At 36.2% G+C, this 24,710-nt stretch overlaps 1 protein-coding gene across 6 annotated transcripts in view; it reads left to right on the top strand.

Moving 5' to 3' along the window:
- The window catches only part of LOC134746644 (rap1 GTPase-activating protein 1), a 382,127-nt gene that overhangs the window by 206,433 nt on the left and 150,984 nt on the right, over window positions 1-24,710 (top strand). For 4 of the 6 annotated variants that reach the window (XM_063681130.1, XM_063681129.1, XM_063681132.1 and 1 more), the window contains one exon: window positions 8,481-8,683. The exons of the other annotated variants lie outside the window; for them this stretch is intronic. In XM_063681130.1, the coding sequence (XP_063537200.1) occupies window positions 8,586-8,683 (98 nt within the window). In that variant the 5' untranslated portion in view covers window positions 8,481-8,585. The remainder of the gene's footprint in view (window positions 1-8,480; window positions 8,684-24,710) is intronic. 6 annotated transcript variants of the gene reach the window in all.

The following is a 24,710-nucleotide window of genomic DNA, read 5'->3' as shown; positions in this document are numbered from 1 at the left end:
CCAATATGATATATATTAATAGTTGTCCAGAAAATAGGGACCTACTATTGAAGAACTTGATTCCTGACGCACTGTAACCCCAGGACTAGATATACCTCATGTCATTGTATGTGCAAAGTTTCATTACAATCCAACACGTAGTTTTAAAAAGAAAACGAAACTCCGTTTGTATGGGAAGGTGAAATTCGGCCGAGCTTGCTGGGGGACTCTTAAAAAGTAAAATTATTATGACACTTCCTTTAAAAACGGTCTATCGTGGATCACAGATCTTGTTCGGTTGTACATGTTAAAATAAAATAAAACATAATTACTCTTAATATTTTTCGCTTGTTTTATTTTTAATTGAATTCGATTTCAGTATTTTAAACAAGTACATAATTATTTAGTAACAAACATATGGCTCAAATTGGAATGGTAAATTAAATACGAAGGTGTTGCCAAAAAACTGCAAAATCGCCAAAAGCGCCTGTTGATTTAAAACTTGGTGATCACTACGGGGCACAATCCGCGTAATATATTCCCGGGGGCGTATGAACTCAAACTAGACCGAACTGAATTATCGCCAAAGGCTGATTATCAGTGAAACCTGCGCGGGCGTCGATCGGTGAATAATTGCACCAATGAAACCTAATAAATACATCTAATGTGCTCTTTTATGCTGACATGAGAGCGGCAGTTAACCCAGCGGTAGTATCACAGTTAAAATTAATTTATTGCGAGCAAACCCGTTAATTTGGCTTGTGAGATGCTTACATTTTATGACATTAATATAAACATGCGAGTAGATTAATTTATTGATCAAAATATAGCGTCGTAAAATTTACCACTTAACTGTTAGGTTTGTTTAGTCTTCAATTTCATTACAGTTTTTATACCGACTTTAATCTTGATCTTTGATCATAGGTACGTCACTAACTTGTAGGTATATGATGAAGCTCGTACGATGACAGCATCGCGTTTATCCAACCTCGCATCAAAAACTTTTTTTCATATAAAACTTTTCGTTGTTAACATTTCGTTGTAAACGTGTGTTTATTTCCATAATATCCTCACTCAGTTTCATAGTTTCAGTAAAACATTTTCATTTACGTTCTTTAAAACATCTTACATAATACACGAGCGCAGAAGCGGCCATTAAGTAAGTACATAATTTAACGCTTGAAAGTGTAGTAGTGTATTTAGCTAGGGTTGTCTTCAAAGGAAAGGACATTTCATACCAGTAGGTACCGGTAAATTAACCGATGTTCAGTCCAGAATGAAGTTTCAATGTTATACTAAGTTCATATATTCGGACTTAGTAACATTGAAACTTCATTTCAAATTATTTACATCCGAAAATGTACATGTGACCATGTTCTACATATCGATTTGCCACAAGCGTTTGTGTAAAAATTGTTACGTAAAAAAGTATTGTGACAAACTATATTTATTTTGGTACCGAAACCGTGGTTCGAGCCAAACTAAATTTTAAGCCGATGTTTGTCCAACATTTGCATCAGCAGTGTTTGTTGTGCAGAGTTTGCGAGTGCTTGTTGGGAAAGCTTGCACAAAATGCGCTTTATGAAATATGCAACGTGCTCTGAGGAGCTTTTAATGAGCCTTCGATATAGGTGCTATAATTAGAAAAGCTTTTACGGCGAGTCCAATTTTCAAGTTTCTCTTTCGTATTAATTTGGAAAAACCTTGTTAGGAATACTTAATTTTTAAGTAAGACAAGACGCTATTAGAAAGTAAAGTAGAAGATCCTATTTTAAAATATTAATTTTTGTTTATATTATTTCGTGGCCTATTCGTTACCTAAATGCAAATATCAAAATAATCTTATTTACATCTGGCAAACCTGATCGCCCTAACCAAAAAGGACGGAGGGGTGAGACCCATTGCTGTGGGGTCTACTTTACGACGTCTGGCATCAAAAATTGCGGTTAGACACGTTAGATCAAAATTGCAGTCCCTTTTTGAACCAATACAGCTAGGTTTCGGCACGAAAGGTGGGTGCGAGGCAGCCGTCCATGCCCTAAGGACCTACCTTTCACTCAATGATTGCGAAATTGTAGTCAAAATTGACGTTAAAAATGCTTTTAATTCGGTTAGTAGGGACACTTTGCTGACAGAAGTAAAGGACAAAATTCCAGAGCTATACAATTACCTTTTCTTTTGCTATTCAAACTCATCTAAATTAATGTACAAGTCACATGAATTATCTTCTGAGGTTGGCTGTCAGCAGGGTGACCCTCTCGGGCCAGCAATTTTTAGTTTGGCTATAAATCCAATTATTAAAAATTTAAAATCAAAATTCAATGTCTGGTATTTAGATGACGGAACTCTAGGAGGCGACGTGAATACTGTGCTCTCTGATTTGTCTTTTATTAAGAGTAGTTTCGAAAATATTGGTTTAGAACTGAATTTCAGCAAATGTGAACTCTTTATTCAAAAACCTTCTTGTTCTTTGGCAGACTTACAACCCAAATTTGACGATCTGGCTCCTGATATCAAATCAGTAGACAAGTATTCTCTTTGCCTCCTGGGATCTCCTATATTCGAAGAATCTTTTCCCGGTTATATTTCTAACTCTATAACTAAATTCAAAAGTCACACGAATCGCTTACTCGAAATTAGCCCTCATTATGCTCTTGTGATTCTTAAATTTTGTCTTTTTGTCCCTAAATTTACATATGTGCTCCGCTGCTGTCCTTTTTGGAAACATCAAAATTTATTGTCGCCTTTAGATGATTTGATCAAAATTAGTTTAGAGACTATTCTAAACATTCAGCTAAGTGAGCCTTCCTGGTCTCAAGCGTCCCTCCCTATTCGGTTTGGAGGTTTAGGAATTCGCAAAATTTCCAGTGTGGCTTCCCCAGCCTTTTTGGCGTCCACTCATAGCACGTCTGGTCTCATAGGAAATATTTTAAGGGCTTTGCCCACAAACTGTGAGATTGCAGGCTTTGAGGACGCCAAAAATGCTTTTAAAATTGCTTGCCCGGGAAAACAATTTCCAGACAACCCAAATTCACAAAGGAGTTGGGATAATGTTTACTGTGATTTAACTTACAATATTCTCCTAAACAACTGTACAGGTCCAGACCGCGCGAGGCTTTTGGCGGTCGGAGCCCGGGAAGCGGGTTACTGGCTACATGCCCATCCTTCGCCTAATACTGGTACTTTCTTGGATCCGGCCTCCCTTAGACTGGCGACTGGTTTGCGACTCGGGGTTTCGGTGTGTACGCCACACATATGCTCTTGTGGCACGGACGTGGACCGACTGGGACACCATGGATTATCTTGTCAAAAAAGTGCCGGCCGTTTTTCAAGACATGCGTCGCTTAATGACATAATCCGTCGGTCTCTTGCCACCATCAATGTACCCGCTCTTCTTGAGCCGACTGGCATTATCAGAGATGATGGCAAGAGGCCCGATGGGGTGTCCTTGGTTCCTTGGAGCTTGGGACGGATGTTGGTGTGGGATGCTACCTGCGTAGACACACTGGCACCGTCCCACCTCCAACGGACTAATGTAAAAGCGGGCGGAGCGGCGGAAAGCGCCGAAATTTTAAAACGTAATAAATATAAGAGCCTCGGTAGAGAGTATCATTTCGTTCCATTTGGAGTTGAAACTCTAGGTCCATGGGGTCCCAGCGCGCATAAGTTGTTTGCAGAAATCGCGAAGCGTCTGGTTGACGTAACTGGTGACCGAAGAGCTGGCGGCTTTCTCGCACAACGTATCAGCATTGCGATACAGCGGGGAAATGCCGCCAGCATCCTTGGTACAATGCCTCAAGGGCCTATTTTAGATTTAAGCTAGTTATTAATTTCGTTTACGTAGTACCACTGTATATATCTTGTATGTAAATAAATGTCCTTCAACAATTTACATCTTTATATTCTTAATTCTCTGTTGGTAGGTGTGTAAACACATAATTGGTTAAAATAGTATGTATAAGTTATTTAAGGTTTATTTATATTATTTATTATATTGTCTATGGTCGAACGCATGACCCGCTCGACCCGTCTGTTTAATGCTGCGACATCCATCACTTGTCATTGTGGTTTAATTTGATCGAATAGGGCTCATGCTCGTTCTTAAAAAAGGAGTTTTTGTGCTAGTTGCCTTTTCACAGGCACATGCCCGTGGGTTTGATCGAGTGGTGTCCTCGCTGTCTCGTCTACTTAATCCTGTCATTTGTTACTCTTAATCTTCGTTATGGTTCTTCGGATCTTGATGGTCCTTGTTGTGTCATTTTAGACCTCACAGTTGTTAAACATAGAAATATTTATTATAGTTATCTTATAATATAATCTTGTATCTAAGTAACGCGATAGTTAGTTGGTAACTCATTTCGTTTTAATTTACCTAGTTGTAAACGTTTATACTCGTATATAGCTCATAAAAAACTGCCCCATTGACAGTGTTTAGTGCTCAAGTGAGACCTTAATCTCAAAACCTTGCTCGTGCAAGACTGTTCTTAGATAGAGTGGTATTTGATTCAATAATTAATCACTCTTTTTCTGTTAGTTCGTTGCGTTATGTGTGGGTGCGATCAATTTGATCGATAACCGAGTCCGGCTTATGGTTTACGGTGGTGCAACAACAACTTAAGTCACCATATGTTCTTTAGTGTAATATGTTGTTTTTGAACTGACAGATGCATTTGATTGAGACGTCGAAATTCGACATTGCAACACGAACAATAGCGAATGTTTGGACCATAATAGTGGCTTGCGGCATAGTTTATTATGTGAATACTGCATAATTAATACGAGTACCTTTACGTAATTGGAATGAAATTTGAGACAAAGAGTTAGAAAGCCGTAAAGGGATATTACATTTTAATGAAAATTAAATGACGGAAAAATTACAAAATCTTCGTAACAAATGCATTTGTTATGTGGACATTTCCATCTCATAACAATATAATTATGTATAGACACAAATGTATTGAGACACAGTTGTTATACTTTTTAATGATTTTGAAAATGTTTGACATAGACCGGACATAAAATAAGAAAATATTTCAGCAATTATAATAAAAAGCATTATATATATATTAAATAGCAGACAAGTTTTATATTTGGCTGGTACTGCACTCTGTAGCTTTGACGTAGCATTATATTTCCTCCTGTGATAAGATTTTATGTCACCAAAGTTTCACGAACAAACTCGCGAGAGCGAAATTGCGTGTGAACGTGCTCTAAAGTTTAGCTGCACATGCATGCTCCCGGTTTTACGTCGTGTTTATGACACGCGGCGTGTCAGCTACGTGTGAACAAGTTGCCCGCAGACGGGGCTCGCTGCATTTTACGGCTAGTTAAACTGAGATAAGCAAAAGCAACTCAAATAAATCCTAGAGTAGAATGCTGGAATCTTCTCGTTCTGTTGATGATGTTGTATCCGTACTTCAGTATCGTTTTGTTAAACAAATAAATCAAAATAAATTCAACATTTTAATGCTTAATCATGAGTTGTGAGGTGCCTGTCTTATTTACGCTATTTTATTAAAATGAAAATGCCTTTCAAGAGGTTTTTGATGTGAAGAAGACTTGATTTTTGTTTTGATAGCCTTTGCCAGTTGTTGTTTTATAACAAAAATATAAAACAAGATACAAATGCCAATTATTTTTATTAAAATTACAACTGTAGGAAAGTCGAGAACGGTCATCTCCGCAAGATTATGATGAACCTAGCGGAGTTTTCTATGCCATTTGTCGAGGAGCTCATAAACCGCCTCATGGCTATCTCAGAGAAAATTGTGTTCCGTGAGCCGGCCACTTCATCAGCTCTTATTCAATTTAATCCTAAGACGTATTTTAAGTAAAATTTAGTTTAACACAATGCAGTTGCTCCCACGTTTTCAATTATCTTTTTGTTTATGGTAACGGTGAGGTTTAAGTGCCACGCCCCACGCCTCATTCGCATGCTAAGTTTCATGTTTTAATAGCGGTATCTATCTCACCACAATAGCAGACTACTAAATTGCTTTCAACAATTCGACATATTTGCCTTTCGATGTTTTGTTGCTTCTGTTATATTAACACAACCGTATCTAACACATGGTTAGGTTATATCATGTTGTTTTGGTATCTTTTTAATTTTTAGATGCGAGTGCTTCTCCAAGAATACCACCCATTTCTAGGTGGTCTGCTCACGATAATTGTATTACTTATTTTTTATCTCACGAACATAAGATCTAACAGATAAGCCTCTTACTTCCGCTGACCGCTGTGTGTTAATTTTGGTTCATTATCTATTTTTGTTATGTACATCAGATTTGAAAACAAATTTCAACGTCTTAAGATAACATATTTTATTATCAGTTAGAAACGTCGCCACCTTCAACATAATCTTTTTGAGATTTGTGTGCGATATCCGCTCTTAATTAAGATTATATTTAAATTAGAACTCAATTGGCGCATTGAACTAGCAAAGCTGCTCTAAATAACACTGTTTATCAAAATAACACTCGGAAACCCTATTCGAATCCGAGATGGAAAGTTAATTATTGTGAACCTACTTTCGACGTCTATTATTTCGTTGTAACAGCATTGATTTGACGAGGGCCTGACCTGATAACTTTCGTACTTCGATATCGACTATTGTTTTGTAATGAAAAGTACCGTTACGAAATAATATGGGCCGTGGGTACTGACAATAACTGGGCTGGTGATAATCGGTGGATCTGAGAGTATAAAATCAATAATTTTCTTTTAGTGACCGATCGGTCATCCGTTGCTAAAGATAACCGAAAAGATTATTTTAGCGCATCATAAATAAACACCAATTGATGTAAATCGGTTATCTAAGCGTTTTTGCTGAGTATTTGTCATCCATCACATTGGTATCACAAATAATTTGAACTATTTCGTAGTTCATTGAAAACAGTCAAGAGCAATAAAAACCCGGACAAGTGCGAGTCGGACTCGCCCACCGAGGCTTCCGTACTTTTTAGTATTTGTTGTTATAGCGGCAACAGAAATACATTATCTGTGAAAATTTCAACTGTCTAGCTATCACGATTCATGAGATACAGCCTGGTGACAGACAGACAAACGGACAGTGGAGTCTTAGTAATCGGGTCCCGTTTTTACTCTTTGGGTACGGAACCCAAAAATTATAACTATTAATGGAAATTCCCTACAAGGTGCCCCTTTTAATTGCTCTTGGGTGTAATTAAAATACCTATATAGGTTACGTTTATGCGATTTCAAGTTAACTTTTTAAATTGCATGGTGCCAGGGTCAACAGGGGCTACCCGCGGTTTTCAACGACTTTTGACAAGTTTTGAATCGTATCTCCTACATTTGCACTATAGACCGCGAGCCAGGCGCAAATTTTGTCAGTCATCGCCTCCGGGGCGAAAACTCCTCGACCCACCAACGGAGCGGCAGCTGACGTTCACGAGGGTTTATCATACATAGCCGTTAATCACTATACGAGTTTTCGCCCGGGAGGCGATTGGTCATGGAAATCTGTTCCTGGCCCGCGGTCTACTACAGATAGAATAATAAGACAAACGGCTATCGGTTCTTCAATCTTTTATCTCCGTTCTTGTCTATCGGATTTTGAAAGAAATGAATACTTACTATTTATTATTTTTTAAACATTGTCTAAAAAAACACTTTATTCGTAGCTAGATTGCTGTGAAGGATCTTACATATACGAAATCTCTATATTTGGGTTCGTCTTTGACGTCTCTAAAAACTGGTCAGATGCCAGTTAGTTTTTCTGGTCTGGAATTTTAAACTAATTAACAATTTAACACAAAATTTATTGCTAGAAAATCAGTTTTTTGGCCTAAAATTGTTCAACTTTGATGCCAAATATCTCGAAGACAATGAACTTGTAATGTAAATATGGGATACAATATTGATTAAAGCCGTTGCTGTTATGTTGTTAATATGATAAGCTACAAAAAACATTAGAAAACTAATGGATTTAGATCGAAGGTCATTGGCGTTAGGGAGCCACTTAAAGCGGTCTCTTTAGTTAGACGATCAATCGCGATTGTCAATCGAGATTGACAGAATTTTGACTGATGCCACCGACGGAATGTCATTGGCAATATTTTTTTATTGTTTCGTGTTTTCCTATTATCATTTTGCAGGATTGCAGAAGAAAATTGAAATTTGAAATCGCATCAATCGTTCTTGGATAAAAGTACGATTGATTCAAATGTCAAAGGCGTTATATATAATTTGCATTTGTTTGATAATCACGATTGAACGTCTCAGGGACGTGCAACAAATGCATGTTGAGACGGATTTCACTCGTTATAATTAATGGCTTGTAACATTAAAACATATTTTAATACAATTACCGTATTACCCTCGTAAGTTTACCTAGTTGGTTTTATTACTAACCGTGTGCATGACTAACTCATAATTTTTCGTATTTATTTCTCGCTTGCCTGTTAGTTAGTTTCCAATCTTCCTGTCGAGTAGTCCTGTCTGTATATACCTTCAACCTTCTTTCTCTTCATTTATAGGAGCCGCAACGGACCGAAGACATTTCGAGAGTAAAGTGATAACGAGGATTTTGCTTAGATTTTTAGTAAATCGAAAAGTTGAAGTGACTGTAAGGGGATCGCCGAATGAAGTCGAAAGTTGGAAAAAAGTACTTGCCCACGGGCGGGCAAAAGGAATCGTATGTGTTAGTCACGGCGAGAAGGAGATATATGAAGAAATTAATGTACGTACTTCTTTCACTATCTATTGCATGCACCTTTTGAACCTTTCAACTTGTTTCTTGTTTCGTAGTAATAATTTATTTTAGTAGATAGGTACTTTGTCATCGTTTTCCGACATCTATCCTGGTTGGATTAGTGACTTAATCAAATATGATATTTTTCCTTGCACACACTGAAAGACTAGGAAATTTTAGCCCAACAAGATTTTTCTGGCCGACTAATGGTTCTCAAAAGAGTAAAAGAGTTACTTCTAATAAAGATTTAGGAGATATATTTTTTACCTACCTATTCAACGGATTCTTCACTAGTGTGATTTTGCCGTTTATGTCGTAATCAGATTTAGCTCCTTATTCGGTTATTGTTTGGATAAATAGGGTAAATTAAGCATATTGTTCCAAGATTTATTGAAATATAAGATTACATGTTTCTCGTACTACGCAGTCTACGTACTAAGTAGTACTGAACGAAGACAGGTACCTGGCTATTTTGCCCATAGTAGATACCTATTGCGTACTTACTTACTTCAAAGCAGAAAAGTTTTTCACAGGGCGTAATCTTTCATTGTGTAGTTTAGGTACACATGACCCATTTATATTATTGTTTAAAATGTTTGTTAACTGAAGTTTAATCAATGTCATGCCAATGCTGTTACTGAACCGGTGAGCTCCATCTTAGGCCCTGTCTTCACTTTCCATCAGGTGTGACTAGGGCCAATCGCCGATCAGTTTATAATAAAAAATAATAATAATAATAATTTATTTACCTTATATGTAAGCATAGCTTTAATTATGTTTACTTTATGATACAGGAAAATGTAGGTAATATATGATAAAGCATATTTATTAACACAACAGGATAGGTATGTACTTCGATGAATATTAATATTTAAATTACATGACATACAATTACCGGACCTCATAAAACAAATAAAATAGTTTTACTCATTTGTGCCCTATTGTTGTTCCTTTGCCAAGTACTTACATGTATACTGTAAGACACATTTAGAGTGCGACTTTCAATCCGGAGGTCGCGGGTTCAAACCCCGGCTCGTACCAATGAGTTTTTCGGAACTTACTCGTGTGTACGAAATATCATTTGATATTAATCAGTCGCTTTTCGGTGAAGGAAAACATCGTGAGGAAAACGAATTAATCCCGATTAGGGCCTAGTTTATCCTATGGGTTGGAAGGTCAGATGGCAGTCGCTTTCGTAAAAACTAGTGCCTACGCCAATTCTTGGTTTGTTAGTTGTTAAGCGGACCCCAGGCTCCCATGAGCCGTGGCAAAAAGCCGGGATAACGCAAAGAAGAGATGATGATGACATTTAGTGTGCGATTTAATCATCCAATTTCGGTAAAATTCAACTACTTAATATATCAACTTTATGGCGAAAGTTCACGAAATGTTCCTATTCCTATTATACCTTTCATATAATGTTCATTCTTTTGAAATTCCGTGCAAACTGATATAGCGCAAGGTGGAATATAATTATGGAAGAGATCTTCTATAGCGTCAATGTCGTCTGTTACCTACCGTCAAAGGTGTTGAACAAAGATTATTATCGTGTATTGTTTTGTAGCTGCAGCAACATTATTTTGCGGTTAAAACTACTTAATAATTAATGCATTTTTCCTTAAAAGATTTGTGTACCAGATCTGTGGCTTTGTCATTGCCATTACAGTGACCATTCGGGCCGATTCCACTCGGGTCAAGTCCTAAAGCTCGTTATTTATATAACGGTAGCCGCATTACGTCTTAACACGAGAACTATTGTATTTTCCCGTACAACTTGATCAATACAACTGTTTCAACCGTATTTCAACTGATTATCGTTTTGCTACAGCACAATAGTAACATTACAATGGCGGGCGGGAATAAATCGTCGATATCCAAATTCAATTCTATTTCTGTTTCGTAAGATAGAGAATTGAAGTTTACGAGGATTGTAAAAGTTGGCTACCGTTATTGCGAGATGTCTAATCATGACGGATGATTCCTGGTTGTTTGTAGATCGAATGATGCAGTCGTACCTGTATGTTGTAAGTCGACAATAGCTTAACAACATACTTGAATATTTCAGATTTATCTTGAGTAAAATCTGTTTGATTACTGCCTGGATCTGTTGATAATAATATGGTACAAAGATTTTCAAAACAATTTTTATTGCATTGATTATTGAAACCGGACTAATTCCAATAAGGTCTGCTTTGCCCTATGGGTTGAAAGATCAGATTTCAGCCGCTTTTGACTAATTAGCAAATTAGGATATTATTAGGTATATGTAGAAATTTGTGATCAACAATTCAACATTAAGAGTCCCCGGCAAGCTCGGCCGAATTTCACTTTCCCATACAAACGGAGTTTCGTTCTCATTTTAAAATTACGTGTTGGATTGTAACGAAACTTTTGACTTTTAAATAATGACATGAGGTATATCTAGGTCTGTAATTAGTTTATATAGCTCCAGTTTATAAAACAAACGAAATGGAGCAAAAACAAGTTTTTCATAAAAAACCTAAATTCGCTGTATTTTTTACTATGGTATCTAAAGCTACATAAACTAATTGCAGACCTACACGTTATCTTATTGTAAGTACAAAGTTTCAGAGCAATCTAGCTAGTCGTTTAAAATGAGTGCGTGAGCGAGAGCTTGCCGGGGACTCTTAATAGAAAAATGTGTGAATGCACAAGATCAGCAAATGTAGAATGAACTATGAAGTAAGGTAATTTAGAAAGTTTTTAGGAGATTATACGTATTAAAATAAACTCTAAGCAAAATGAACTTAATTTAAACTTACCTATAAAATATTAAGAAAAATATTTATGATATTTCATGCCTAAAGCCAAAATATTTACGCTTTAGTAATTGCGGGTTTAAAGAGCCTTAGGCATCAATTACAGCAAATTTTGTACTACTTTGATAGATCTTGGCCGTGAAAGCATTAATAATACCCGTGATCCGTGATAATGTTGATTGATACTTTATTGGTAAAGCTTGTAAATAATTTTACTTAGCAGTAATTCCTACCGTAGGCGATTATTTTTTTGTTACCATACCTAAAAGATACCAGGTGGCATAGTATAAAAAATAATCGATGCAGAAAAATGTGGCGAGCTTTAAAAAAGGGTAGGTATACGTTCGAAAATGATAGACGTATGAACGTATAATTGCAATCTATTCTGTAATTAGAAGTGCTATAACACATTTAATTTACCCCTAGTTTAACGATAAATAATTACAATTAAATGCAGGTCATAGGAAACCATCAATTAGCAATGTGCTTGTATCGAACTGGCATCGCGCGCGTGGGCCGTGGCCCACCTGCGATTATTGCCGATTATACGCGATTATTTAAGGTGTTTGTTGGCAGATGGTAATTACACATATGTACGTGTGACCGATTATTGTTTTTTTTCGTAATCCATCTAACTGCCACCCTTTGCACAAATACTTTGCTAACAACGATCATTCATCGATGATGTATTGCGTAATTTTATGGACTTTTATAGAATTATGTAGGATTATATAAAAAATATGATTACTTTAAAAAATTAGAGGAACGCATAACAAAAGTTTACGCGATTAAGTCCCGTGATTGTTTAAAATTATGAAAAAAGTTTAATTGATAATTTTAAAATTACTTTAGGTGCTGTAATTGTAATTCAGTAACTATGTAAACCTTTATTTTTGCGTTGCTCTAAATTTGTCCATGAGTATAGTAGATAGTGATTACCAATACGACCAAATATACAGTGTGGACAAAAATTTATGGGCCCTGGAGCGAAAGTAACTTAAAACCTTAAGTTAGCTCCTTTTACTTAAAGGAAACATTCTTTTATGTCTTAAGAGAAACAAAACTGCATTTAAAGATTTTTTTAAATTAGCTTGTCCCGCCCGGGAATCCAAGTCCCAAAAAATAAACACCATCTATTTTATTCTACTAGTCGATACAGTTAATGTTAATGATAACATTTCTTCAAGAAACATTAGGTCTTACACTCGTCTGTCGTACAAAATATCCATAAAATCTAATATTTAGTACTCAAAATTTTTTTAGACGAGCCAAATAAAAATAAAAATGAAAAATCTATGAATGCAGTTTTGTTTCTTTAAAAAAGAAAGAATTACCTTTAATTAAAATAAGCTAACTTTCCCTCCAGGGCCCATTAATTTTTTCCACCCTGTATGTTCCGATATATTTGGCTGCTTTGGTCGTCGCTATCTATTTTATGCTTACTGTACCTATTAATGGCTAAAGGGGCCCACTGATTACCAGTCCGCCGGACGATATCGGCCTGTCAGTTGTTCGGAACTGTCAATTTTTTTTCTTGGGCCCCTTAATTTTTTAAACGACCTCTACGTTAAAATCCGTAGTCCAAATAGCCCAGGATTTAAAAATAGTGATTTAAAACTACAGTTAATGGTGTCTTTGTAACAAGATAGCAATTAGGTTAAAAACAACATGAATGATATTTCAAAACTTCGTTTAATTCTCTTCACAAAAGTAATTTTGGTTAGCAAATATGCATGAAACGACGATAAAAGTGAATTATCCGAGCATACCTTAACCTATTTTCACCACTAATGAATGATTAAAAAAGCATTAGCCTTTTTACTGAATAAGCCAAGCCTCTGAGCACGAACACTAGTTTGTTTTAGATATTTTAATGTTGCCTTCCTTTGCAAATCGTTTGAATTTCCGAATGAGTACCGACGATGAGACAATTGTTATTGTTTGTTCTTTTTTGCAATTGAAATTGCATTTACTTTAACTACTCATCATTCGCTTGCCCTTGTCCCATTCACTTGGGGTCGGCGCAGCATGTCTTTTTCTTCCATACATCTCTGTCACCCGTCATCTCATCATTCACTTGCGTTAGTTTCATATCATCTTTCACACAGTCCATCCACCTTTTCCTCGGTTTTCCTCTCCTCGTACTTCCCTCCACATTCATTCTTAATACCTTTCTTGTCACATGACTTTCATCCCTCCGCATCACATGCCCGTACCATGCTAGGCGATTTGGTAACTTTTTCTGTTATGGGTGCAACTTTCAGGCTTCCTCTTATATACTCATTCCTTATCCTATCCATTCTCGTCACGCCACATCCACTTACTTTTACTTTACCATTTACTTTAACTACTATGATATATTATTTATTTATGTGACAAAATAATAAATGGACTGTTCGTTGACGAAATAACCAGAATAACATGGTTATTTCGTCAACGAACGGTCCATTTCAAACCTTTCCGTCTATCGATTGATTGGAAGAATTTATGAAAAAAAAAAAACATTACCATGTACCACATTGCATAGTGACCTACGTCCGTCACCAATTATCGGGCCTCCTCTGTTTTGTAAATCTTTGCCGGTTTTCTTCTTCTAATCTTTCTCGATCTTAACATACCTAGTAAATACTACTACATTCGGATCTATAATTTAAATTGCCCTTCGAATAGCGTTGCCTATACTATATCTATCAGTCAAACAAATAATTTAATTGCCAGAATTCATATTCATTTGGATACTATTTTATTTCTTTGAGTGTAAATTTTTCCCGTATGTCGTATACGGGATTTTATCGGATACCGTAGTGACAGTAAAATTTGTATGGCAATTTAAAAAATCGTTCACACGGCTAGACGGCTTTTCCGCATAGTCCCCGTGTGAACGATTTTAAAAGTTCGGCTACTTATTCGGCGAACATGCACGACCCACCACTTTAATAGCAACCAAAGTAAATCAGATACTTCATTTTTAGCATCTACAAATAAGAATAATCATAATCAAGAATCCAACAAGAGTAGGGTGTTTGACACCTCCGAAAGATGACGTCGTTTGCATGTTGCTATATATGTATGTAATGCATACAAACTTTATACCTACTGATGGTGATGATTCGTATTGACATTTCTTAAAAAGTAACTCATTTGAATAGCCAATCCGATTCCTTATTTACCATCGCCTTCTCTACCTTCTGTCATGGTGTCCATTAGTTCTACTACAACGCCAACAGTCGTGTGGCTTCACTTCGTGGTCATCTTTGCCCACAGTTCACTATAAATTGCCGAGTTTTATTATTATTATAGGCGGTGCACGAACGCCGTTACAGGCTTCTCAGTCGGTATTTATCATTATTTATAGGCATTTTAAATATTTGTAAGGTGATTTATTTAATACTATATTAAAATCGTGATTAAATCATTTTCATGCTAAGTTCACTATTATTGTAACTAAATTTTTTTTAGATAGTAGATCTTAAGAGGAGAAGATTAAGTAGGAAAGCGGACCCTGGCGCTAGGCCGGGAAAACGCTAGGTCGAAGAAGAAGAAGAAGAAGTAGGATTATATCTGCATTCAAAGACAGTCAATTCATTTAAATTTCTTAACAAGCCGATCTTCAAACTTGGCTAAAATATTTTTAGAACCTATCACACACCTGTGAATCGCATTAAGGTAAAATATTTTTCAATCCGAAATCTAGGGCAAAATATTTTTCCTCGGAGCATCTCGGAATTTCTTTTAAAAGGCAATGGTGCATGTCATAAGTTATATGTGTACGGTGACATTCAATAATTCTATTAAATTTGGACCTTAATACTAGCGAACATGGTTCAAAATTATACTAGCAGTAGATGTGTCACAATTCACAATACAAATTCTTGAAGGAACTTTCCTGCAAAGCACGCAGGGAATAGTTTACGTCATAAGAGACTCATAAGCGATGTAAAATAGTGTTAGTTGACGCATGCGAGCAATTATGGTAAAGATAGTTTGTGAATAATTAATATGATGAAACTGTATTAAGTCAAGTTCAAGATGACACAGACTTCGCTCTTGTGAGTTAATCAGGCAATATTATGTATGAATTTTCTGTACTACGTACTTATAATCTTAGAAACAGTTATTTGTGAATGAGTTCGCTCGTAGTTAGTCGCACTATTAAAAAAAGAGATAAACATTATTTTGTAACCTATGTAACTAATTCTAACACATGCCCGTAGCTTCGTTCGCGTAGAACTTGTAAAGCGCATTACTATACAAATTTGAACCCTCTTATCACTCGATTAAATTGAATTGCTATTCATTATTTCGGGATATACACAAATTAAATTAGTAGAATTAACCCGTACATTACTGAAGCGAAATATTTAGATTTAGCAGCAAAATAAAGGCTCGCAACATGCAATGGCAGTGTCACAAGGAAGTGTTCCCTGTAACCTTTGATCTTTGAACTGGTCATGTTTTTCGCCGCACAGCCTAACGTATTTAAATTTACCTCGTTAATTCAAATTACGGAACCTTTATATGTATTTTAATTACATTTTGTGAGAACTTTAGATTCTATCCTTTGACAGTACCTAATTTCAAAATAATCACAGTTATATGTAGGTATCACGAAAGAGCGACGAATAATGTATAATTGTGTATGGAAATTTACATATAAAGTGACCCGCTTTCATTGCTCTAAATTGTATTCAGACAAGGCGTTAGAAGTCCTTGGTGTTTGGCTACTTTTATAATGCTTTTAACGGACGCTCGCCCTTAGACGCTTTTTTGTATGCTGTTTGGAACAGCTCTTACAAAAGATGGTGTTAAACGCCTGGCTTTAGGCTCAAAATTGCGGCTTTGTTGGACGGGCTAGCTTTCGCCTCGAAATGTAAAAGAAACAAATGAATTTAAGATTATACTTATTTTCAATTCAGCTTAGACACGTTGGACCAAAACATATTTCAAATTATATTTTAAGGCTTCCGTAGTTCAACGTCTCTTACACAGGGTGTTTAATCCAAATCGACCAGTGAGGAAAAATCAGAATCTATAATACGGATTTTCGTTATATTTTTCACTGGCATAACCACCCGCCTCATTATATTAGATAATATAATATATATATATATATATATATTGTTTATGTAAACTGCTTTACAAAATTCCCAGTTAACCAGGATGCGCAATTTCCTGCTCTAAGCATAAATATCACACCTAGAGTCCATTAAAGAGATAGTGTGTTCCTCTCTGAACCCGGCGCTCCCGACATTTCAACAGGTCTCGAAAAGAATTTCTGAAGAATAGCCACGACTTGCACCTTGCCCTCTATATGTCGTTCCAATCGCTTGCTGAGTTATATTGAGTTTATTGCTCGACATGACCATTATAAGAGCTTATAAGTATTATGTAGATAGGTACATTTATTAAGGGTTATGAGAAGGAAACTAAAAACTTAATATACCCGCGGTTGCGTTACAACCAAAGGGCCTAGATTAGTTAGAAGATATGTATAAACCATTTTTAGGGTTCCGTACCCAAAGGGTAAAAACGCGGGACCCTATTACTAAGACTCCTCTGTCCGTCTGTCTGTCTGTCATACCAGGCTGTATTTCATGAACCGTGATAGTTGAAATTTTCACAGATGATTATAAGCCTACTAAGTGTCCCACTGCTGGGCATAGGCCTCTCCCCTTGATTTCCACGACTCCCGATTTGGTGTTTCCTCCGGCCAGTTTGGTTGGCTGTACCTTCTTGTTATGAAATAAAGGAACGGTTCGTTCGTGTTGCAAATAAGTTTTACTGAAATCTTGTAAAGCTAAGTTTTGTTTGGCCAGAATGTATTTATCATACGAGGGGCAAACAAAGTTTTTAGAATAGAGAAAACTGTAGTAATTAGGCCGTCACTATGTTAATGCGTGCTTTAACTCTTTCTGATGACGTGTATAAATTTTCTTTAGGATAGGATCTCATTGTACCGCACACGCCTCGTTCTCCAAAAGCCCTTTTAAGTATAGCGATTCTGGGTCCTCAATTTTAATAATAAAATTTTAATAATGATAAAGTTATATTTTCATAAACTATTTACCTCTTTTTGCTGTTTAATCTCTAAGTTGCCTGTGTATTTAAAATATTTAAATTAGATTAGATCGCTTGCGCTTAGGAAAACTAAAGATTGAATGATATAGGAATGATTTATGGTACTTTTAATTTTAACTCTTTTTTTGTCAAAATATATCTCAAGATACCTGGAAATTCTTTCTCTAGAGAGTAAAGTAGAGTAAGAGAAAAGTAGGCCAAGGAACTAAGTAATTTCGAATGCAGTGTACTTTGTATAAAATTTAATAATTAAGTAGCTTTTAGTCGTCTTTTTTAGTTTAAAACGACAGTTTGCGAAGTTTCCAGTCTTGACAATACGCCGGCAAATTGGTCTCAAGTGAAACTTAACCGCTGTCGCAAAACTTGGAAACTGTTGGGAACTCCGCTCAGCCAGCTACCTGTCGGTGCCGAATGGCGCCGTATTTAATCTACATATATGTAACAGTATGATCATTGCTAAGACCATCCACGTTCAATTAGTAGTCCTTTTTTCCCCCTCCAAATACAAATGACAACCGAATGACATATGACATAAATCATATATGCCTTATTTGTTATATGTGGCTTTCTACAGAGAAGAGGCCTTATGCACATGAAGTATAAGGACCCTTCTCTGTTGGCAAGCCACATACGATCTTTAAGTAGCCCTTTCGAAAAACTTCCAGTGTTGCCTATATACAGTCTATCAACGCCGCAGTTGATGTTTAAATTTAGAAAATAAACAAATTAAACCGGTGTTATATCGACGTCGTCAACTCGTAGCGTCCCCATAGCGTAGCCACTGATATACTCGTAGTTTGAAACTTTAACTGTACTTATTTTGAATTACCTACCATGTTTTTTTTTTTCAATCTATAGGCACGGATTTAGATTTTAATAAACCGGATGGAGTACACGGGCCAAAAAGTGTGTCCACGTGAGAAGTCAAAGTGGGGGGTTGCATCTCTTTCTAATTAGGGTGACCATAAGTCATATGTATGTGGGATATTAGGATAAGTTGGAATGCATAGTTTGGCCAAGATCTTTTTTCATTCATGCATAGGAAGTCAGAGAGAATGGATATAGTTTTTTTCTCCTCTGTAAAACGCTTCACAAAACCTTACTTAATTTAGTCGTTATAAAAGCTGTTACTGATGACAGACAGACTGACAGACGGACAGCGGAGTCTTATGGTCCCGTTTTTACCCTTTGGGTACGGAACCCTAAAAATGGTCACGTTTTTTTCATTTGTAGTCTGCCTCTTTCGCACTCATGGTATGTTCATATACATAATGGCTTGTCTTTTGCACACTTCAGCTATTCTTTAAGCGTCATCGTAGTTAATTGCACCATTTTTTTTTAATTTGCCGCCTTTGTGTACTGACGGAAATGTGTGTTCAACCTATATAGAATATTATGTATAAATGTGTCTGTAATATTTAAGGATTTTGGATTTAAATTTTGGCAATTATATAGCTCTCATTACGTGCACAAATAAATCATTTATCTATCTATCTATCAACCAAATAATTAAACATGCCGAAATAAAGATATACTTATTTAGGTAAACTTATTTTTACATTAAGTAAGTACGTAGGTAATAAGAACTCTGTAAGGCCGATTCACATCGTGCCGACATCATAGTCACCCTAATGAGTTTGACAATGTTTTCTTGTATTTTTATCGTAAACTTTAATAGTTGAGGCTTACCTGTGAAAAGATATACCACAATCAACAAAACTTTCACTTCTGCAACCTTTCACACAACATCTTTTACCCATTTTATACTTTATTTCGCAAATAAATCTTGAGCGCCGCCATTCATGTATTTTGAAAATTTCTTTATCAAGTTGGGGATACCAATTAATATTCAAAGTTACTACAATGTCTACCATATTAAAATTAATGTATTTTTTGTTGTGCACATGCTTGGTTAAATCAGTTAATAATATTGACATTATAACTATTTACAAATTACGTAAAAGATATCAGAACCGCACTCTGAATATAGCACTTAAATAATATAAGAAGGTATTTAATTTTAGTAGTTATTGATATAAATACTACCAAAATGGTATTTTTTTAACATTGGCAACTTGTGCGAGTGGGACACCGCGACCCACTTTTGCTATCTCATGTGGACCGTTTTCTCTAGTCTGGTACGAACACCTTTCTGGCTCGGTGATAAGGTTCAATTTAGTATGGCAAAAAAAGTGACAGTTCGCTACATTTGTATAAACAACGTCTGTCACAATAGATAGACGCTCTCGGTGGTTACCGAGCTGTCTGCCCTTTAGAATTTCTAAAAGGTTTTGGGGGTTTTAGACAGGACTGCCCGTGTTCTACTATTGGGCAGTGCTGTATTTTAATCTGTTCACTGTGTGCTTTTGGCAGAGATCTTGGTTCAACGATCACTAATTTACTGCTGCAGATAATTTAAAATGTACACTGAGTACATATTAAAATGTAATGACAGACCTTTTCTGTCCTTGTTGCTTAAAATGTTGGTCGCTTCTGGAAAAGTCTTATCTAAATCGTACGTACAGTGACTAAACCGAGTATCGTTGACTTTGTAAAGTATCAAGTAATTTTTAGGGTTACTGTACCCAAAGGGTAAAAACCGGATCGTATTACTAATACTCCACTGTCCGTCTGTCTGTCTGTCCGTCTGTCCGTCCGTCTGTCTGTCTGTCACCAGGCTGTATCTCATGAACCGTGATTGCTAACCAGTTGAAATTACGGAACGCTCGGTGGGCGAGTCCGACTCGCACTTGTGTCCGGTTTTAAATAAGTTAAGAAAGTGAATTGTAAATGTCCCTTGGTAAGTAGGTAGTCGTTTCTCACAGACAGTATTAAGTACGACTACAACGTACTAAATACGTGTTTTCGTAACATTTTGCCTCTCTGCCTGTTTTAATTTTGTACGAAATTTGTTATTCTCCGTGTAACTCCGATGAATAAATATTTTAACTTATTTATTACGAACAATAATAAAATTATGCAGAATGGGAAATCATGTAATTAAAATTATTTATGCTATCTACGTCTCTCTGGTTTGATTACGCATGAATTACACTACACAATTGGTATGATTCAATTAAATATGACCTAAATAGTTATCCGGCAGGTATTTAGGTAAATGAAGTAAATGTTGACGTCACTGCTCATGTTGGACGAGTCCGGGTATACGAGTCACGCAAATTAAGATTTGTCTCTTACTTAACCTTGACTCATCCAAAAGAGCTACCATATTTAAAGAGGGGACTTTCTCTGATGCCAGTTATACTCGTTATCAGACGGGTAATACGCTTGCAACCTCCCAGAAAGCTATTGAAAATTAAGATTCTGCAAATAGTGCTTAAAGGAACTTTTAAGTCTGCGTTTACTCAAAGTTTAAAAAACCGGACAAGTTGTCGGACTCGCCCACCGAGGGTTCCGTACTTTTTAGTATTTGTTGTTATAGCGGCAACAGAAATACATCATCTGTGTGAAAATGTCAACTGTCTAGCTATCACGGTTAATGAGATACAGCCTGGTGACAGACAGACGGACAGCGGAGTCTTAGTAATAGGGTCCCGTGTTTACCCTTTGGGTACGGAACCCTAATAAAATGAGTAAAATTACCTAAGGGTATATAAGTGTAGGTTCTCTCAAGTTCTATGAAAATAGGGATGTCAATGGTGTCATAGATCAATTATAATCAATAGGAATAACAAAACAGAATCACTAACTAAACTGAAAGGCTGATAAAGTCACCGTGAAATCCGTGAATCAATAAATGCGTGCACAAAAGTGTTTGTGTACGTCAAATTGCTTTTATCTACAAAATGATATGACATAACATCACTCACATAACCACATGTCATCGTTGAGTTATTTCACTTATTTCCATTCACGGTAGATTTGGTAAATCGATCATGGGGTCTACTGCGAACGTAGAAATTCGAAGTGCTTGTACGTTTGACTCTCAGTCTTGTGTAATTGGAGTGACATGATTGATCTACATGAAATTCAAATTTCGAACGTGTTAAGTTAGAGCTTCCGATGCTAACTCGACAATTTCCTGACGTTATGCATCTAACATTGTGCCGTGACGTTGTATTTATTTAGTCTTTTGCACCGGCCTATGCAAGACATTTAAATTTAAAAATAAAGTACCTTTAGCTAGTGTGTTGAATATAGATGTAATGTCAAAGGGTCACATGTTTATTCAATGTGTTTTACTTTATATTGGTACCGTGTTCGTCTTGTTAATAGCGAAAACTCTATTTGGGTATAGATTTATATTCATGGGTTAAGATCACTGACATGAGTCACCGAAGTCAAATAATTTCTCTCGAGTTAACTGCTCGCCATTAAGGGGACCACTGATTACCAGTCCGCCTGCAGTCTCTGGCCTGTCAATAAAGTTGTTCGGAACTGTCAACTTTTTGTTCTAACTGACAGGCTGATATCGTCCGGCGGACTGCTAATCAGTGGGCCCGCCATGTTACACTAACAAAACTTAGATACTTTCCTTTTTGTTGGATGTCATAAGTATTAGGAATAATCAATGATGAAACTTGAATATTTTTGACCGTGATATTCGTGTTGATGAAATTGATTCGAAACTACGATGATGTTAATCTAATAGTCATCAGTGGCGGAGCGTCAATAAAGCTCACGAGTGCTCGGTGGGGCATGCTTAATTTAGTACAATATTTACCTATATAGTGAAATATCGAGAAACCTATGGCGAAATAGGAAGCAAAGTGCTGCTTAGTTTGAGTCAAGATCTATATTAGAATTTCACCAAATAGGTATTTATTATTAATGTGATTCTAATCTAAAGAACGGGCAAAGGATGAGAAGCAAATCAGGATGAGTTTAACGTACTAGGTGTGGTGTGAATTATAGCAAAAATAACATCGGGGATGTTATTACCGGTGTTTAGTAGAAACAACGTCTGTGGTGAAGGGATTTGTTTTGTTTACACGGTAGTTACGTAATTACTGGAATTAGTGTTAATAATTGGGTACTTTATAAAATAACTGGAACTACAATTGCTTTGAAACAGGAAAGTGTCCAGGAACGAAGTTTTTGAAATAATATGTCTCTATATAGGTACATATTTTGGATGTGTTGGTTGACATATTTTAGTTGCAAACGAGCAGACAAGCTATCTATACCTACGGAAAGACAGTAACATCAGAAGACCAACTTGTGTGTAGCATTCTTTGGAGATCACTAAATGTTCGTTTCTGATCTATAGAACTTCATGTCATAGTGCAAAACACTCGGACGTATTTCTGAGTAATATAGTTATGTTATAGTTTGAGCGTTAAGTTGGCAGTCGTTTAGAGTCGCGGTAGCTGCTGTACGAGTAATTATTAACTACTTACCCTGTACTTACCGAACAAAGGGATATTTTCCGTTTTAAACGTGGCTCGACGTTAAAGGTAAAATTGCCTTTGTAATGATACTGGTTTTTAGGGTTCCGTACCCAAAGGGTAAAAACGGGACCCTATTACTAAGACTCCTCTGTCCGTCCGTCTGTCTGTCTGTCCGTCTGTTTGTCATCAGGCTGTATCTCATGAACCGTGATAGCTTAGACTGCTGTAATTTTCACAGATGGTGTATTTCGCACTTGTCCGGTTTTTATTTACACTTGAAATCTAGCTGCTATCGCAACTCCTGCGAAGTAAATGCTGTTTTGCGATAATGTGAACTACGTGTATTGACTAATAAATATGTGAAGTTATAGCGTGCAATTTCTATATTTATTATAAACATGAAACATAATTTGATAGTAAATGTCGTGAAAGCGAAATAAAATTATATATTGTCACGCTTTCTCAAGATTGAGAGTTTTTACTGTTACATGGTAATGAATGAATGACTAATATTTATTTCAGGACAAGTCCCATATTAATAGAAAAAAAATATACAGTGAAACCAGCTATTCCAATTGAATGAAGATTGAAGATGTTAACTTTTTAAAGATTGGAGGATGTAATTATACATTATCCCAGCCGCTGTCAGAGGCTGCAAACTTAATTTATAAGCTGGTAAATGTAGGCTTAAGTAGATGATAAGATTTCTGTAGCATATACAGAGCGATATCGTCACTCAGTGACAAAGCTCTTTCAATAAAGAAAAAAAAAACTTACAAAATTTATCGCATAATTAATTAATGATTGGGTGGCTATCTTCTGTTTTTGCTTTTAATTATACATACTTTCAGCGACATTATTTTAATTTAGTATCTACTTACATGTCTAATATATATTATCTTACTCTATACATCTCCCTAATTACACTTCAGATATTTGCAATATCATACTTGTACCAACATTTTTTTACAATTGTCCATGTCATTATAAACATATCGAGATTAGTCGAGATCTCAAAACCACCGGCTAAGATCGAAGAATAATTTGATTTCATCATACATAATTAAATTTTGCTTACGATTGCTCTTCGTAAAAGTTGCAATCAAGTTTGAATAATTAAGGACCTTGAATTTTCTATCTTAAGATCAATGTTCTCCTAATTACAGGGTGGCCCCTTTAAGGTGCTTTAAGTCTTTGTACTCTGTATTAAAAAAGGTTGGGTGGCTATTATAGAGCTTTAATTGAAGCGTGTCAAAACAAAGTTACCTGAGTAGAAACCTAGTCGTGATAATTTAGCTCTTTAAAAATCTAAATTATGCTGACATTAAGCCCTAATACGGACCTGCGTTCTGTCGTAAAATTCCAGAAGATTTCACTCCAAACTCAAATCTCTTTTGCCACTGCAATTTAGTTTCTATCACTACAGCCTAAGATCCAGGTCGTATATCCCTATCTAGAAACGAAACATCCTATGTCAAGAAACTGCATATGATTTTAACCCTTTAAAGTTTCCGTAGTTACCAGGAAGCGAGTCTTTGTTGTGATTCACACGTTCGCCAGACACTTTTTAAAAGGCTTTTGTGGCACCTCAAGTGCGACTGTCACTGTCTATTGTAGTGTACCAAAATGACGTATGTAGATACGGCTTTATTATACAGATACGTCCGTTTAGAAATGTTACAACAGTCATATATGCACGGTAATGTTAGTGCATTCAAAGTGTTTCCTTTTGTTTTTTCTTACGCAAGATTTACCTATGTCTAGTAATTTTGCCTATATGCCTGTCTGTGAGTGGTCTGTGAGCAT

This window comes from Cydia strobilella, chromosome 13 (genome assembly GCF_947568885.1).
Source record: "Cydia strobilella chromosome 13, ilCydStro3.1, whole genome shotgun sequence".
In the NCBI taxonomy this organism is placed as follows: domain Eukaryota; kingdom Metazoa; phylum Arthropoda; class Insecta; order Lepidoptera; family Tortricidae; genus Cydia; species Cydia strobilella.
The sequence above is the reverse complement of the archived record's forward strand: the minus strand, read 5'-3'. Positions and strand labels throughout refer to the sequence as shown.